Raw genomic sequence first — 15,702 nt, 5'->3', positions numbered from 1 at the left:
AACAGCTAATCAATCCTCACAACGCCCTTGTTACACATGGGGAAACTGAGGCTCAGAAAGGCGAAGGGCCACATTTTCAAAAGCATCTTCTACATTTGGGTGCCCAGCTGTAAACTGCCTGATTTTCAATGGCGACGCGCCCTTACAATTGACTTCAGCTTATGCAGGGACCTACATTTAGATTTAGATGCCTAACTTGAGGCACAGGTTTGAAACCGTGGGCTGTATAGTATCACTTACCCATCGCTGAAATGCAGCTGCAGCTGACGGCCATTCTTACAGTCTGGCAGTGTATAGGTGCCATGTAAAGGCACAATGGGCTGGGGAAGAATTCCCTGGGCACAGGTGGAGCATACAGGTGACCGACGCAGCCCAGTGCTAGTCCCCCTCATGAGCCCCAGGTAGGGGCAGGCTCAGGGCACAGCTGGGTGCAGAAGGGTTCTGGGTTGCTGTGCAAATCATAGGCAGCCCTGGGGAAGCTACTGTAATTCGGAGAAGCAGAGACATTTGCTTGAACTTAGAACTTTGTCTCTTCAGCAGCTCAGAATCCAGAGGGCACAAAGGTGGGGTATTTATACACCTTCTCCCTGGGCAGCACCTCTTGAGAAGCACAGCCCAGGATCTACCCCTTCGTAGCTATAATCAGGAAAGGGATATGGTGCTAGCTCTCTCATCCTTCCGCGATAATAAATGCAGCAAAGAAAACAAAAATACCAGATCTCTAAAGAAGTTTAAAAGGGCCAGAATGCACCGGGGAGCCCAAATCAGCACATGGAAGCCACCATACTTACTAGTCACTACTGAAAAAATAAATACCTCTACAAGCTTCCAGACTGGTGGGCCCCTCCATGTGATCAGAGGCACTTACAGTTACACCAAACCTTTTTGCATAACAATCCCGTATATTTCTATGACCCCTTACCTGGAAGAAATGGGCCCGAAGAGACTTTACGGAAAGCATATGAAGAAGTACAGCTGCTTTTGGGTTGGAGCAGTGCACGCATTTATCAGCTCCCATGACACTGCACAACAGCTTAGGTGGGAAAACAAACACTTCTCCAAAGCCGCAAGAGGCCAGAATGTAAATATCCTCCACAGTGATATGGAAGGACATTGCTGCTAACATTTGTTCTCTCATGGAAAGCACCATGGGCCCTTTAACTGTTCCATGTGGTTGCAGGGTGGATTTCTGTCCTATAAGAAAAACAAATGAGAAATCTTCAATTTATGGCCCGAGGCTCTGAGTTATTCTCGCTAGTGAGACCTAGGTATAAAATGCCACATTCCCCAAATGCGAATCAGCATTCAGATGATATGAAATCAAGCTTTTGCAAAACCTAAGGCCGACAGCAATGTTTCAATGAAATTTAAAATAAAATCCAGGGGAAATAGATTTCTTTTAAAATAAATAAATATACTCCTGTGCAATACACTGGGCTGTGTGTGTGTGTGTGTGTGTGTGTATGTCACCCTCTAGTGGCTAACTCATGTCAAGAATAAGAGTTTCCTACTTCATCATGGATGGAGTTACTCCTTCAACTCAAGCGGCAGGAGCTTGTCCATTGGGGGTTGAAGATCTGGTATCTTTCCCTTGCTGAGTGCTCCAGTGTCACTGGAAGTACCTGTCTACATTGCAGCATTATGCTAGTGCATGAACTCCTGAGAGTGACAATAAACCATCAGTTTTTGGATGAAATGTAACAACTACACAAAAAGCATAAATGGTGAAATTCTAGTGTTAGCAGTAATGCAGGTAAGGAAATGTGTTTATTATGTGGCAGCATCCCTTCAACCTGAATGGAGGGCCTAAAAATGTAGGGCCAACGCTTGGGCAACCACATGGACTTCAGTGGAGTTGCAACCCTTTTCAGCAGAGCTGGATATGTCCTGGACACGTTATATAACTAAGACACCTGACTGGCACACTGCATGCTCTGTTCCCACCTCCCCTGTGTACAGAGTCCTGGGAGCTTAGATCCATCTGGAGCAGCTTCTTGGGGGAGCCCCAGTTTAATTATTCAGCAAGCTGATTTCTCCTGGCTTGAAAACAGTCTGAGGGCAGCTCATGGCCATGGATCCAAGCCACAGAAGGACCAGAGATTAGTGTTTTCTTCCTCCGGTGTAACAATTTGTCAGTCAACACTGAACAGGCTTATCTCAATGTCCTCCAGTGTTCCAAACAGCTGGTGGGTTACTCACTGCCTTCCCAGGTTGGACTGGAAGACAAATTCATATTTTGTGGAAGAATAAAAGATTTATTCAGACTTAAGGCACATAAGACCAGTGCCTGGAAATTAATCAAGTGGCACAGAATAGATAGATAGACAGATAGATAGATTGATTGATTACTGGATTGGAAAAGGATTTTTTTGCCCAGAAAGCTGTGGCTACATTAGGCTAATCTCTTGGCTTAGCTATTACTGCGTTTTCCAAGCCTGGCTCTGTTCTTAAAATGAATCTGACTCCCCCACTTGTGTATACCTTGTTCTGTGTTTGTATAGTGCCTGCGCAAGGGGGTCCTGGTCTCTGACTAGGGCTCCGAGGTGCTGCCGTGCTACAAATGACAAGAAGGTGCCGTTTGTACACTGTCACTTTTAAACCTTCCGACTAACTCGTGTAAACAAGTATTGCAAAGGGCTGGCAAGTGTGTGTGTGTGGACCACCATGCTCTAGTGGATGCAGTCCGAACTGTTCAGCTGTGTGTCACAAGCCTTTTACTATCAGCAGTGACCATCTTTAGCATAAGTAACAGCAACCTGAGCTTTCTGGAGCAGGACAGTATTGACTTGAACTCTATCTCTGCCCTGGCCGTGACGTTCCAAGTGGCCACAGTGGCAATCGTGAACTTCTAGGTGGTTACGATGCTGTTACAGTATGTACACAGCACAACGACAGCTGTGAAGTCTTAGGTGGCTAGGGGAGGACGACCAGACATCCTGATAATATCGGGACCATCCCGATATTATGGGCTTTGTCGTATAGGTAACTATACCTCCCCCTGAAAAAAAAAGTGTCCCAATTTTTCACACTTGCTGGCTGGTCACCCTAGGCTAGGGATGTCTTATCACATCGATTTCAAGTCACCAGACTTCTGTTCTTGAACATGCAGAACTGTCTGTGGAACTCAGCACGCAGACTGCTGGGAACTGGGGGGAACAGTGCAAGGTTACCCCATTCCCTGAGGTGCAATCTCAAACGTATCATCCCTGGTGATTACTGGTGAGAGAACATGCAACAGTTGCATCAGGCAAAGCTCTTTCCAGGAGAGCCTGTCACAGAGTCTAAGGAAGGTGTTTGTTGGTCCAGGTGTGCAAGCCACATGCTTTATTTTCCTCTCCAACCAAACAAAACACATCAGTCCCTGGGAAATGTTTCTGATTAATTTGTTTGCATTGTTATCTCTGACTCTGTGCTCAGAATGGACATGAATAATAGCCCCTGAAAGGAAAGGTCCATGCGAAACTATAGTTGGAAAACCACAATATATAGGAAGTGGGGTTGAGCGACAATCTCTCATTGCTGATCATGAGGGGGCTTCTGGTTTTTGGTGTTCTTTTGGCAGCTGCCTTCAGCCAAAAGCTCTTTGTGGGGTGAGTACAGAGGGACTCCGGGGACTGGACAGTTCGGAGGCGTGGTCATGAGTTAGGGAGCATTTACCCATAGGTCTGAAACCAGCCGGTGTAGGAAGTGTTTATTTCCGGATGGCTGCTCGGTGGCCTCTGTAGTCTCAGTCCATTTCCTAGCAGACAGGTGTCAATGCTGCCCTGTTGGTCTCATCAAAAAAGCCAAGAACAGAAGGCATCATGGAGTACTCACTATCCTTTCCCCATAGAAGTGGAACCTATCTGGACCACACTGGCAGAATGATATATAGATGTCTGCACCACCCTGGCCTGGGCTGTATTTTTCCTGGGGATAAACAGACGATTGAAATCTCCAGGGATATATGTTCATCAGCTTTCCCCAGCACGAAAAAAGCACAATGACATTAGCTCCCCCCAGCCTCTGACTGGTAGTTACAAGCGAGAATGAGGCTTTGGATGGAGGGTTCTCAAACAGAGTTTCTGACTGTATGTAGGGAACACTTTTGTACTTGCTACAGGTGGAGTGGGCAATAGATGAGATGACCCACTGGGTCTTTTCCATCTCTAATTCTTCTGGGCCAAATATGGCAGACCTAACTCAGGACTTCAGTGGGAGCGTTGTCTGAGTAAGGATTGAATAAAGACTTCTGGGACACATCCTCTCACTGAAGGAGCATAGATCTGTCCACATGGCCTGTGAAGCCTGATGGTTCCTTTTACTGGCTGTTTTGATGGCAATGCCTGGGTCTGCTTCTTCAGGTAAAGAAAAGTTTATATGCTCAAAGGCTTTTCTTACGTGCTTTGCACACGCAACCCAGCCCACAATGCTGGCGGGAACCAGGTATTTTCTAAAATACCTTTCTCCTGGCCATGTAATTCAGATTTAATTTGGAAGTGAGATCCTGGAACTAATGTCTTCTTTTAGGAGAATAGGAGAATAGAAATTAGAAATGAAAAAGACCTAAAGAAAACACACTTAAATAATCTAGTCCATTACCAGGCTGAGGCATAATTATTCCCTACAGCGTGATCGCCAGTATTTTCCACAAAGTCCAATTTTAAATAGTTGGCAAAATGAGTTTCTACCACTTCCCCTGGGAGATTATTAGGAAGACATGTCTTAATTTATCATGACATCTATGCGTCATGAGATCTCACTGGCTGTTTTGAATCAGCCATTTTTTTCTAAGTGCCCTTCAGAGATAATCTCCTGAAATAACTCCCCAAATGCAAACAAAGTTAAGATGGCGGCTTTGTGATGAACCCTGGTGTCTCTGAATCCCGGTAAATGTCAATCTCCCAATAGATACTTTCTAGCTTTCTGGGAAGCTCTCATGGCACAAAATCAAGGATTTAAACACCCACTAGAACTGTATCAGTCCTGGGCTGCTAGGGTATGGTGGGATAACCAGGCCTACAAATTTATCCAAATTGTGAGTTCAACTGTAAAAACTGAATGTAAGTTCATGAGATGTCACAGTAAACCTTAACAATGAATGTTGATGAGAAAAGGTATGAGAGAGAGATAGGGAAACCGAATTAGCCCAAACCAGCAAGACTCCTGGCATAACTCAAGGACTGTGTGAAGATTTTGTGTGGTAAACAAGAAAAGTGTAGAACCAGAAATCAGTGAACCAAAATTGGTGTGTTGGAAACTAGGCCCTAATTGGTGGACAAAATAATGAGGGGAGGGGCCATTCTGCCCACCATGGCCTTTTGGGGGGCTTTACAGAAAGACTTTGAGAGAAAAATTGCCTATTGGAGCAAGTTTCACCATCATGGATGCCACCCCCACCATTTATTGGGACCCTGGGCCTTGGTCATCCTAACCCTGAAAGATGTCCTGACCAGCTGAGTCCAGAGAGAGGACCCAGATGACATCGCCATCTCTACTGGTTGAATCCCAAACACCACCACGAATGAAAAGGGACTGCATTTTAACAAGAGCAACAATATCTCAACTCTAGCCCACCTCAACTAGCTTCTTCTTTCCCCCAAAGGGACAGTTATCACCATCTTCGACACCATCTAAAAGACGGTCAGACAAGGGGGATTTTCTCTTTGAAAACTCTCTCCAGCTAAAGGGAAAGGGAACAAGGGATATTGTTAAAATGAAAGCCTTACTTAACGCTTTACATTTCAAATGTTTTAACTGTTTTTCCTTCTTTTCTTTATCTTTATTAAAAGGTTAAAAGGATTTTTAATTATGTGTTTGCCAGGTAATAAGCAGGCTGAGGTCACAGAATATTCATAGAAGACGAGGACTGGAAGGGACCTCAGGAGGTCATCTAGTCCAACCCTACCCTCTGTACACCAAACTCCAAACCTTGTTTAACACTGTTAATGTTGCTTAGTGACTGGGTCATCTTAACACCTTTAGCCCATTTATTCCATCTCAATTAATACAACAGGTATCCCCAGCAATTTTTCTCTCTCCCATCACAGCCCTTTTGGATGCACATCGGCTAGTCCACATGCCAGATCTCTAATCTGCTTGTAACATTTTAAAACTTCTGTACATTCCTTAACGCCGCCTTATCTGACTCAGAGCTGGTCGACACTTAAAATTTACAGCAGCACAGCTGTATCGGCGCAGCAGTGCCGTTGTAAGAGCGCTGGTGTAGCCGCGTTATGTCAATGGGAGAGAGCTCCCCGACCGACATAATAAACCATCTAAACGAGCGGTGGTAGCTATCTTGGTGGGAAAGCGTCTCCCGCCGCCGTAGCGCTGTCTACACAAGGGCTTATGCTGGCAAAACTTATGTCGCTTGGGGTGTATTTTTTCACACTCTTGAGTGACAAAAGTTTTGCCAGCAGAATTGCTAGTGTGGACAATGCCTCAGCCTCAAGACCTTCTCACACCAAATTCCACTGTAAGCTTCAGCGCACCATTATTGCCTAGAATCTTTGCTGTTTATCCATCTGATCTGTGGCCAGTTCTTTGCCATCATTCTCACATACCTTCTGTCTCGTCTTGTTGCTTTGTCTTCACCAGAGATCAGGTTCTCCGCATCAGGGCCAGCAATGAAGAGCAGATTGCATTACTCAGGGAACTAGGAGAATTGGAAGACCTGCAGGTAAGAACACTCTCTAGCTGTTAGCTACAGCAACACCACCTAGGCTGTGATCAGGGACCAAGCATCATTTTTTCGGGCCCAGTACAAACTTCTAACATGGGCCCCCTCCCACACACCTACCCATGGGAGTTGCAGCCTGGGCCAGGCCCCCCCCAGGACCTCCGGGCCCCCCAAGACCTCCGGGCCCTGGTAAAGTGTACCCTTTTCCTCCTCCATGTGCGGGCCCTGGCTGTGATGTTCTTTACAGTCAGGTGTTAAGGGGAGTCAGAACTCATCAGTACTTGAATAAAATATATCCCTAGAAAAATCAGAACACTGCAAGACGTTGGTGATTCAATAGGCAGTGCTCTTCCCCCTCTCAATATCCTGATCCCCTTTTTTCATGACAATATTCTAGCAAACAAGTTTACGGACTGGAGCAGCAACTTGTGAGCAAATATTGCAGAATATTTGCACAAAGCAGGTTTTTAAATATGGAACTGTGAACATTTGCACTGGAAGCTTGATCTGAAGAGTTACATTCATCCAATCAGGGACCAGAACAGACCCATATGTCCATTCAAAACAAGTCAAGTCACGTATATAGTGAATATTCAAAGTGACATTCACAGCAAACATTTCACAAGTGATTCATAGGCTGAAATATGTTTATACAAAACATCCATGGAATAATATCGAATGAGGAACAAATCTGTAGAAATCTTGATCTGTTGATGGGCAATTTGCAATTAGAGAAAAGGGCTAAAGTAAATGAATATATGATTTGCAATGAATAATTTGCCCGGCTCCAATAGTGTTGCTGTGTTCTGTTAAACAGCTGCCATGTTCCGTCTCAGAGGCAGCTGCATTTCAGTGACCGCTGAAGTCCTCCTTGCTGTGCGTGTGTGCGTGTGTAGACCACTTTGGAATCCTTGTGACTAAAAGGCACTATGTGAATACAAAATATGATTATAATATTATTCATTAACATCACTGGCTGTGTTCACAAAATTCACTTTGTATTGTTCTCCAGTGTCTGGAGAGCTCTAGGTAGAACAATACAGAGACTTGGCTGAAGCTAACTTTGTTTTTCTTTTCTAAACCAGATTGACTATTGGCTTAGCCCTTCCAAGCCTGGTCTCCCAGTAGATGTGAGAGTCCCCTTCCATTGCCTCCAAGCGGTCAAAGTCTTTCTGGAGTCTAACACCATTCCATATACAATCATGATAGATGACATGCAGGTAAGGACTCCTGCAGAATGCAGGGTCATGAGCAAGAAAATAACCTCCCTACGCTGGATGTGGTCTGAACTGGGTGTGAGTTAGGGGAGGAAAGACAGAATAAGAAACATGGTGAGTTGAAAAAACAGAATCTTGGTCCGCATTGCAAAAAACCATCCCTGGTAGTGGAATTCAGTGTTCCTTTTGTGTCTGTTTCAGCCAAGAGGACAAGGGTTGAATGAGATTGAACCACCACCTCATCCCTGAAACTAGCCCCTCTAGTTCAAGGGTTTAGTGTACGTCAGCTGGGGCTTGTGCCCTAATGTTGAAGGTCTTGGATTCAATTCCCTGGGTGTCCATATGTCGCCACAGTATGCCCCATATGGGAAAAGGTAACACAAGTGCTCCACCCTTCTCTGTGCATGGTTGTGTTTTTTTAAACAGGAATTACTGGATGAGGAAAAAGAGGCTCTGAGGGTGTCCAGGATGTCTGAGAGAAGCAGCAACAGCTTCAGCTTCTCCTCCTACCACACCATTGAAGAGGTACTTTCCTTACCAGTGTGTTCTCTTCATTTCTTTGGTGGGAATGTGGTTGAATGGTCAGGCTGTACTGTGGCCGGTTCTGTGTCTATAAAAATACAGCATCCGGGTGTAGGGTTTCCTGAAGAATTTGTTGGGAGATCCTCTCAGAAAAGGGTTACATTGAAGAGATCCTCTTCTAGATCCCTTCTCCCCAGACTGGAAGCAAATCTTCCAGCCAGGAGACCCAAGAATCATTCCTTTCTGCCTCTGTATCTAGCTACTTATTCTCCCAGCAGTCTCCTTTTCTGCTGGGAGACCCATTTAGCCTCATCTGTGGATCGAAAGTTCAGGTGTCATCAGAGGACAGGCTTCCTGGTGGGTGCTGGGAATTCGTGTGATATCAGGTGTTCTCAACATTTTTCATACAGTGGTCCACGGAGGTATCCCAGAATCCTTCAGAGTAGCTACCAGGTTGCTCTGTAGGAGGAACCAGAGGAATTAACATGATACCTGGGGGCTTCTGGCACCCAGGTATAAGAGGCAAAGCAAGTCCAGTCTAATGGATATGTAAAAGACCAAGGTCTCAGCTGCTGTAGGCACCTGCTGATCACCACACAGGGGCCGAGAACCCCTATGTTACCCGACAACAAAGAATGAAACTGACATACCAGGGTACAATTCGACCCAGTGGAGCGCTCTTTCACCCCTGCCCAGCAACCTTGGGTGCCTTACGGTGCCTTGCTATGGTAGTTCCCACTTGGGCCACACACAAACAGCCTTCCAGCATGCAAACCGCACCCTGAGTGTCTGTGTGAAACTGCAGCCTGCCAGCTACACCCTGGCTCTCACCAGCCATGGTTATACGGCAGGGTGACCCCAACACACCCCCAGCCCCAGATTTCCCCCCAAAATGTATGGCCTGTATTGCCCAGCCCTCTCCTGGACCGTACAAACATTTAAAATCCTTTAAGGGAACAATATACCAGCTTATTATCTTAAATGGAGTTACGCAAACACTTCAGCTTAAAACACGTTGGATTAGAAAACAGTCCAACAGGTTTCTTAACTACAGATAGATTTTAAGTGAGTACAAATAATGCCACATAAAAGTCAGTAATGGTTACAAGAAAAATGAAGATAAAAAGTGTACTGAAGCCTAATTGGACAAATTATATTAGGCTCAAGCAACATTTCTCACCACATGCTTCCAGAAAGGCTACTGACCAAGCTCTTCAGGTCAGGACCCCCACCCCAAAGTCCAAAGGCTGTTTCCTTTTGTCTTCTCAGGGCAGAGAAAGCAGTGGGCAGGGAGGGGGGGCATTTTGGGGTGTTTGTTCCTTCTTTTTATAGTTTCAATCCTCCTATTGAAAAACATTTCCAGCTAGGAACTGGGAGACAAAGAGTCTGTGTGGAAGGATGTTCCCTGCTGTTTTTTTCCCCATCAGTTTGAGCTTCCTTTGTTTTCCCTTTCTGCTTGATGACTCTTTACATGCAAATTAAGGCAAACATACACTCCTTTGGTCAAGACAGACCTGTTTGACCAGTTTGGTGCTATGAATTTTGAACCTCATACAGGAAAACCTTATAATGTCACAGACAATGTTGCCACACATGTTTTATAGGACAATACTGACTAGCAAATTATGAGTTTTCAGATTATACCTTACACGGCATTTTACCTTATACAAAGATGATTACAATGGTGTGCAAGTTGTGAATACAGGGGTGCAATCCGTCACAGAGCCCCACAGGGACCAGTTTAATATGCGTGCGCTGAAAACTCTTCCTTTTAGATTTACAGCTGGATGGACGATCTGGTGGCTGAAAATCCAGACCTGGTTAGCAAAATTCAAATTGGGCAGAGCTATGAAAAGCGACCTCTTTATGTGCTGAAGGTGGGTAGTGCATGTCATGTTAATTATTGAATATGATGACAACGTATGAGTAGTCCCATGGGAGTCAACAGAACTATACACATGCTTAAAGTGAAGCATGCACTTTAATGCTTTGCTGAATTGGGACCTCTATCTGCAGAAAAATGTATTCATACACAGAGTGGATGGTACATCCATCCTTCCCCTCACTCAAATATCTCACTAGCCGTTTAAGAATTGCTAGCAAAGGCAGAGAGTTAATGTTCCATAGATTCTGGAGCACTCTGTCCACAGGATAAATCTTGACTAGGGTAAGGGGAGAGCAGCTCGGGACGGTATGTAATGAGGAGCAATGGAACCACGTAACAGGCTCCTGAAGCTCTTTTTCTTAAAAACAAAGTAATAAGTGGCCGATATGATTTACGATCCTGAATCGATAACGGAATCTCTGGGTTCAATAATCATCAGGAGCCTAAGGAAGAGTTACAAAAATTCCAGCTGACTTGTATTGAGAGATTAATCCTGTCGGGCTCAGATGGACCTGCCCCAGTGATCTAGAGAGGGAGGGATCCTCTGCTACCCAGTTCCATAAATCCTCACCAGCCAGATAGCAAATGACAGGCATTACACTACCAGAGCAAACTATGGACTCCATAAACATACGTGCACATTCTAGCCGGCGCTCCGACTGCAGTTAACATAGGCATGTTCTGTCTGCTGACTTCTCCTACAGTTCAGCACAGGAGGCGTTAACCGTCCTGCAATCTGGATTGATACTGGCATTCACTCTCGAGAATGGATCACCCAGGCGACTGGAGTATGGACTGCCAACAAGGTAATCCTAGAAGTATAGGGCTGAAGGGGACCTAAGGGGGTCATTTTGTCCAGTCCCCTATACTGAGGCAGGATGAGGTATCCCAGGCAGGAACATGTATACCAAGCAGGATGATGTATACTACCAATCTAGTTCCCAATGAGCTGAGAGCTGACAGGGTCAATCTGAAGGTCACTGAGAACAGGGCAGTTTCATAAACTCACCTCAGTTACAGAGCTGTAGGGGACCAATCTCTAGGGATCAGAGGCCATAACTGAGCTGAAATCAAGTGTCGTTCATGCTCCATATCCCACTTGATCTCTTTGCTGAGATGGCCAACAAATGTGGAAATCAGCGTCTGTTGGTGGCTTTGAGTCATGGACCCTTGTCCACTAGAAAATGGATTGCGGCCCAGCAGCTAATTCATAGATTAATAGAGAATAATGCCAGAAGGGACCATTAGATCATCTAATCTGACCTCCTGTATATCACAGGCTGTTACATTTCACTGAGTTGCCCCTCTACTGAGTTCAAAAATTGGTGTTGGACGAAAGCATAACTTGTGTTTAAATGAATCATCTCTTCCACAAACGCCACCAGTCTTGACCTGAAAACATCAAGCGATGGAGATGCCCCCCTCTTCCCTTGGTGGTTTGTCCCAGTTGTTTGTCCCCATGACAGCTAAAAATGTGGGACTAATTTCTCATTTGAATTTGTCTGGCTTCAGCTTCCAGCCATTGGCTCTCAGCTCTGCCATTCTCCTAGTGTTGTAGCTAATCTCATATCATCACTCTGTTTCGTAATGTTAACCTGAGTAGATCCGTTCCCGGTAGCTGTTATGACCCCTCACTGTGGCAAACGGGGACCCCGGATAATTCAGACCTTCTCCCCATGTAGATAGCCAGTGACTATGGCAAGGATGCCTCACTGACTGCCCTCCTGGACACCATGGATGTCTTCTTTGAGATAGTCACCAATCCCGATGGGTTTGCGTATACTCACAGCACAGTAAGTGCCTCTGGGGTAAGGAGGAAAGAGCGGAGGGAAGAGAAGTTCTCAGTCCTTAGCTGTATTACCCATGCATGCAAGGATGCCTACAGGCACCAGCCATGTAAGGTCCGTCTTGGGGCATCGTGACTTTTTGGGTGAGGTGAGCATCTCTGTGGTCCTACGCTGAGTCAACGACCCACCTGCAGGCCCCCACCACCTCAAGCCCTCCCTGCTAGGATTTGTGGCTACTGCATGTTGAGATGAAGGCTGAGCACGGGCTGGGCTGAAGAGCAACTGAGCAAAATTAGGCATGTGGGCTACACTTTGGCCACCCCGTGCTTTAAACAAGAGGTTATCCCAGGTTCCTTTGGGATGTCAGGGCAAAACCGCATCACATTGATTTGACTGGCAGACGTCACAGCCCTCTGCATCTGTAGTGTAATAACTGAGCAAAGATCAAAATGACTCGAGACCCAGCTGTTAGCATCTCTCCATTAATCAAAACTCATGGTTCCCCGTGTGCTTGCTCTTAGAACCGCATGTGGCGGAAGACCAGGTCCATCAATGCTGGATCTTCCTGCCTTGGTGTGGACCCCAACAGGAACTGGGATGCAGGCTTCGGAGGTACAGAACGGCCATGGACATGTCAGATAGTTATTAATTCTTAATGTCTGTCTTTTTACTGTAAGCACATGCTTCGGGGTTATCACTAGGGTTCACGTGACTCCTTATATTAAAAACAGGTATTCATTATTCTCTGTTACAGTGGAGTAGCAGGGCTACTCTGTTCAGGAAATGGACTCATCTGCTCAGCTTCCTGGCTGACAGGAAGTCATAACATTGATTCTTTAATCAATTTGTTCTTAAAGCCACGTACTAATATATGTCACGTATGAGTTACCTAGAACAATAACATTACCTTATTACTACAATAACACACAATTCTACTACCGCTGTGACTAAAGCAATAGCGCTTTATTTTGCAGGACTCACATAATCTTGTTGATTACTGTTTAATGAAGGAAGTTCAGTGGAGTTGCCTCAGAGGTGAATTATTACTGCCCAGGCTCTTTAAAATGCTGGGACATTGGCTAATGAAGTGAAACAGATTCCGGAGTGTTTGCAAATATAAATTAGAAACCTGTCATTTGTCCCATTTATTACTGAGGAAATAATCTTCAATTATATTGGGCTTTTTTCCCTTTAAAAAAATAATGTTCTACTCACACATACAACTGCACATTTTTCACAGATCTGCTGTATTTTAATTTGCCACCAAATGTATTTTGTCACAGGCCCCGGTTCCAGTAGCAATCCCTGTGCAGAAACGTACCACGGACCCTACCCACACTCTGAGAGTGAAGTGAAATCCATTGTGGACTTCATCCTGAGCCATGGAAATGTGAAAGCCTTGCTCTCCATCCACAGCTATTCCCAGATGCTGATGTTCCCCTATGGCTACACGATGGAGCCTGCTGCTGACCATCAGGAACTGGTGAGAACAGCTCTCACGAGCAAATAGTGAGAGGGCTAAAGCAGTGTGTGCTAAGGGCTGGTGGCTCAGGGGTAGACATGTAGATGCTAACTTTGATGGAGCTAGCATGGTAAAATAGCAGCGTGGCCACGGTAAGCCTGGGGTGACCGGATGTCCCGATATTAGGCGCTTTGTCTTATATAGACAACTATATCCCTCCCCCCGTGCCGGGAATTACACCACCCAGCTGCAGTGTAGACGTACCCACGGAGCCTAGCTTAACAGTTCCAGATCTGGACCGGGGCGTGGGTGGTGAGTGAAAGTCAAGGCCAACTGAAAGCTGATCCTCAAACAGGTTGGCGCTCTCAGCTTCTTTCTAAGAGACAGGAATCCCTGCCATCAAAAACACCCCCCATGATTGCACTATCCCCAGCATGGTAACAGAACAAATGGGCACAGAAGCAGAACGTACCTCTCGCCCGAGGGGTGGCCCCTCCGCCTCAGCACGGAGGTCCAGACCCACAAAGGTATTTAGGCTCCTAATTTAATGGAAATTAGGTGCTTCAATACCTGGGCCTGGGCCACTTGGACAAGGCAGTGTGGGAGAAGCGGCCCACAATGTACCTCGTCTAAGGACCGAGAGAGGACTCTGGTCTCCAGGGCTGGCATCCCCTGACTCCCTGGATGGTGGGATTGTCTGGGGTTCTCTGCTCGGTGGCCCCTTCTGGGTCCCTCATTTTGATGTAGGGCCTGTACCCCCATCCCTGTTTGTCCCCTTAGCCAATTAAGTTCTGGTTTCTGTGACCCCTCCCTCATCTGGTGGGCGGGGCCTTTCATTGCATTGATGAGCTCCGCCCACCATCCCAGGATTTAAATAGATTGTCCCCATTCACTAAATGCTTGTGCGCGTGTGCTCATGTGGGTGCGCGCGCATGCGTGCTGCTATTACATGAAGGGACGGAGGTATATTTTCACTGAATATTTAAGGACCTCCCAGCCTTTCACCTCTTACTCTCTTGTTTGCAGAATGATCTAGCCAGAGAAGCAGTGGCTGCCTTAGCGGCTTTACATGGGACTAAATACACCTATGGGAGCACGATCGAAACCATTTGTAAGTGGCTTGTCATTCAGGCAGGGCTGGGCAGAAGAAGATCTACGTTCTTCTTCACCTTACCTCGCCAAATAACTGATGATGCATGTGTCTCAGAAGTATTATCTTGCATGGAACTAGTGTGACCTGTCCGCCCACAGCAGATGCCTGAACTGTGGGTGTACCAGTGAATTCTTGAAGCACCAGGGGCTCTTGAAGCACCAGGGCTCAGAATTTGCACTGGGACCATGTGCATCTGGATGACTTCCAGTTGCAAAGCACTGCACCAGGGGAGGAACCAGGACAGTTCCAATGCACGTGGCTTTCTGTTCACACTGGGATTGAATTCTCATAGATGGCACAAACTCAGGGGGACCTGAGACCAAGACCTGCAACCAGCAAGTACAGTTGGTACTTGTGAAAGGCCTGGGATGACTGTTGTGAGCAGATGATTGCGAAGCATTGCACAGCCACTGCAGGCTCAGAGCACTCCTAGCAATGGTTGCTTGCAATCCCTTTACACCTTGTGTAAGCAGAGCCAGAGATTTCCCACTCTGTTCCCCTGTCAATCTTGCTTCCAACGCTACTTCCAGGGTTCTCTTTTTTCCAGACCGCGCTGACGGCACGACTATTGACTGGAGCTATAACAAGGGGATCAAGTACTCCTACACCTTTGAGCTGCGGGACACCGGCCGTTACGGCTTCCTCCTGCCAGCCAGTCAGATCATCCCAACAGCGGAAGAAACGTGGCTGGCTCTAATGAAGATCCTGGAGCACGTCCGGGACCATCTTTATTAATCTAAAACCTTGTGAACAACGGTGGCAGAGACCCGGTGGTTAAGCCAATGCATGGGGGGGTCAAAGTCACCTTAAATAAAGGATTCAGTCTCACATGACATATTTACCCAATTTTTTTTTCCTATTCAGAAGCTCTTATTCCTGATGGAAACTAGCCCTTTCCCAGGTCTCCTTGTGAGTCACTATCCCAGAGGGCAGTCAGCTGTCTGTTGCATTATGGCTGAGACCAGGCCAGGACTTAGGGAGACCTCATGTGGTGACAGTAGGAAGCACAGGCTGT

General features: G+C 46.2%; 1 protein-coding gene across 1 annotated transcript; it reads left to right on the top strand.

Moving 5' to 3' along the window:
• The first annotated feature begins 3,525 nt into the window (after nt 1-3,525).
• LOC137144511 (carboxypeptidase A1-like) lies at nt 3,526-15,422 on the top strand. Its single transcript, XM_067534866.1, has 11 exons — nt 3,526-3,590; nt 6,580-6,661; nt 7,747-7,881; nt 8,305-8,403; nt 10,176-10,277; nt 10,990-11,091; nt 11,968-12,078; nt 12,594-12,684; nt 13,356-13,555; nt 14,561-14,645; nt 15,235-15,422. The coding sequence occupies exons 1-11, from the start codon at nt 3,526-3,528 to the stop codon at nt 15,420-15,422; spliced, it is 1,260 nt and encodes a 419-aa protein (XP_067390967.1).
• The last annotated feature ends 280 nt before the right edge of the window (nt 15,423-15,702 follow it).

Source organism: Emydura macquarii, unplaced genomic scaffold, assembly GCF_026122565.2.
Source record: "Emydura macquarii macquarii isolate MOO-44397 ecotype Brisbane River unplaced genomic scaffold, CSIRO-AGI_Emac_v2 contig_3470, whole genome shotgun sequence".
Taxonomy (NCBI): domain Eukaryota; kingdom Metazoa; phylum Chordata; order Testudines; family Chelidae; genus Emydura; species Emydura macquarii.
Note: the sequence above shows the minus strand (reverse complement) of the source record. Positions and strands in the feature narration are given on the sequence as shown.

What these genes read in the sequence shown, in the direction of transcription:
- LOC137144511 (XM_067534866.1), top strand. Translation starts at nt 3,526, where the DNA reads ATGAGGGGGCTTCTGGTTTTTGGTGTTCTTTTGGCAGCTGCCTTCAGC. An exon ending in GAGTATGGACTGCCAACAAG is followed by an intron (nt 11,092 to 11,967) that starts GTAATCCTAGAA and finishes CTCCCCATGTAG; the next exon opens with ATAGCCAGTGACTATGGCAA. An exon ending in TTGCGTATACTCACAGCACA is followed by an intron (nt 12,079 to 12,593) that starts GTAAGTGCCTCT and finishes GCTTGCTCTTAG; the next exon opens with AACCGCATGTGGCGGAAGAC.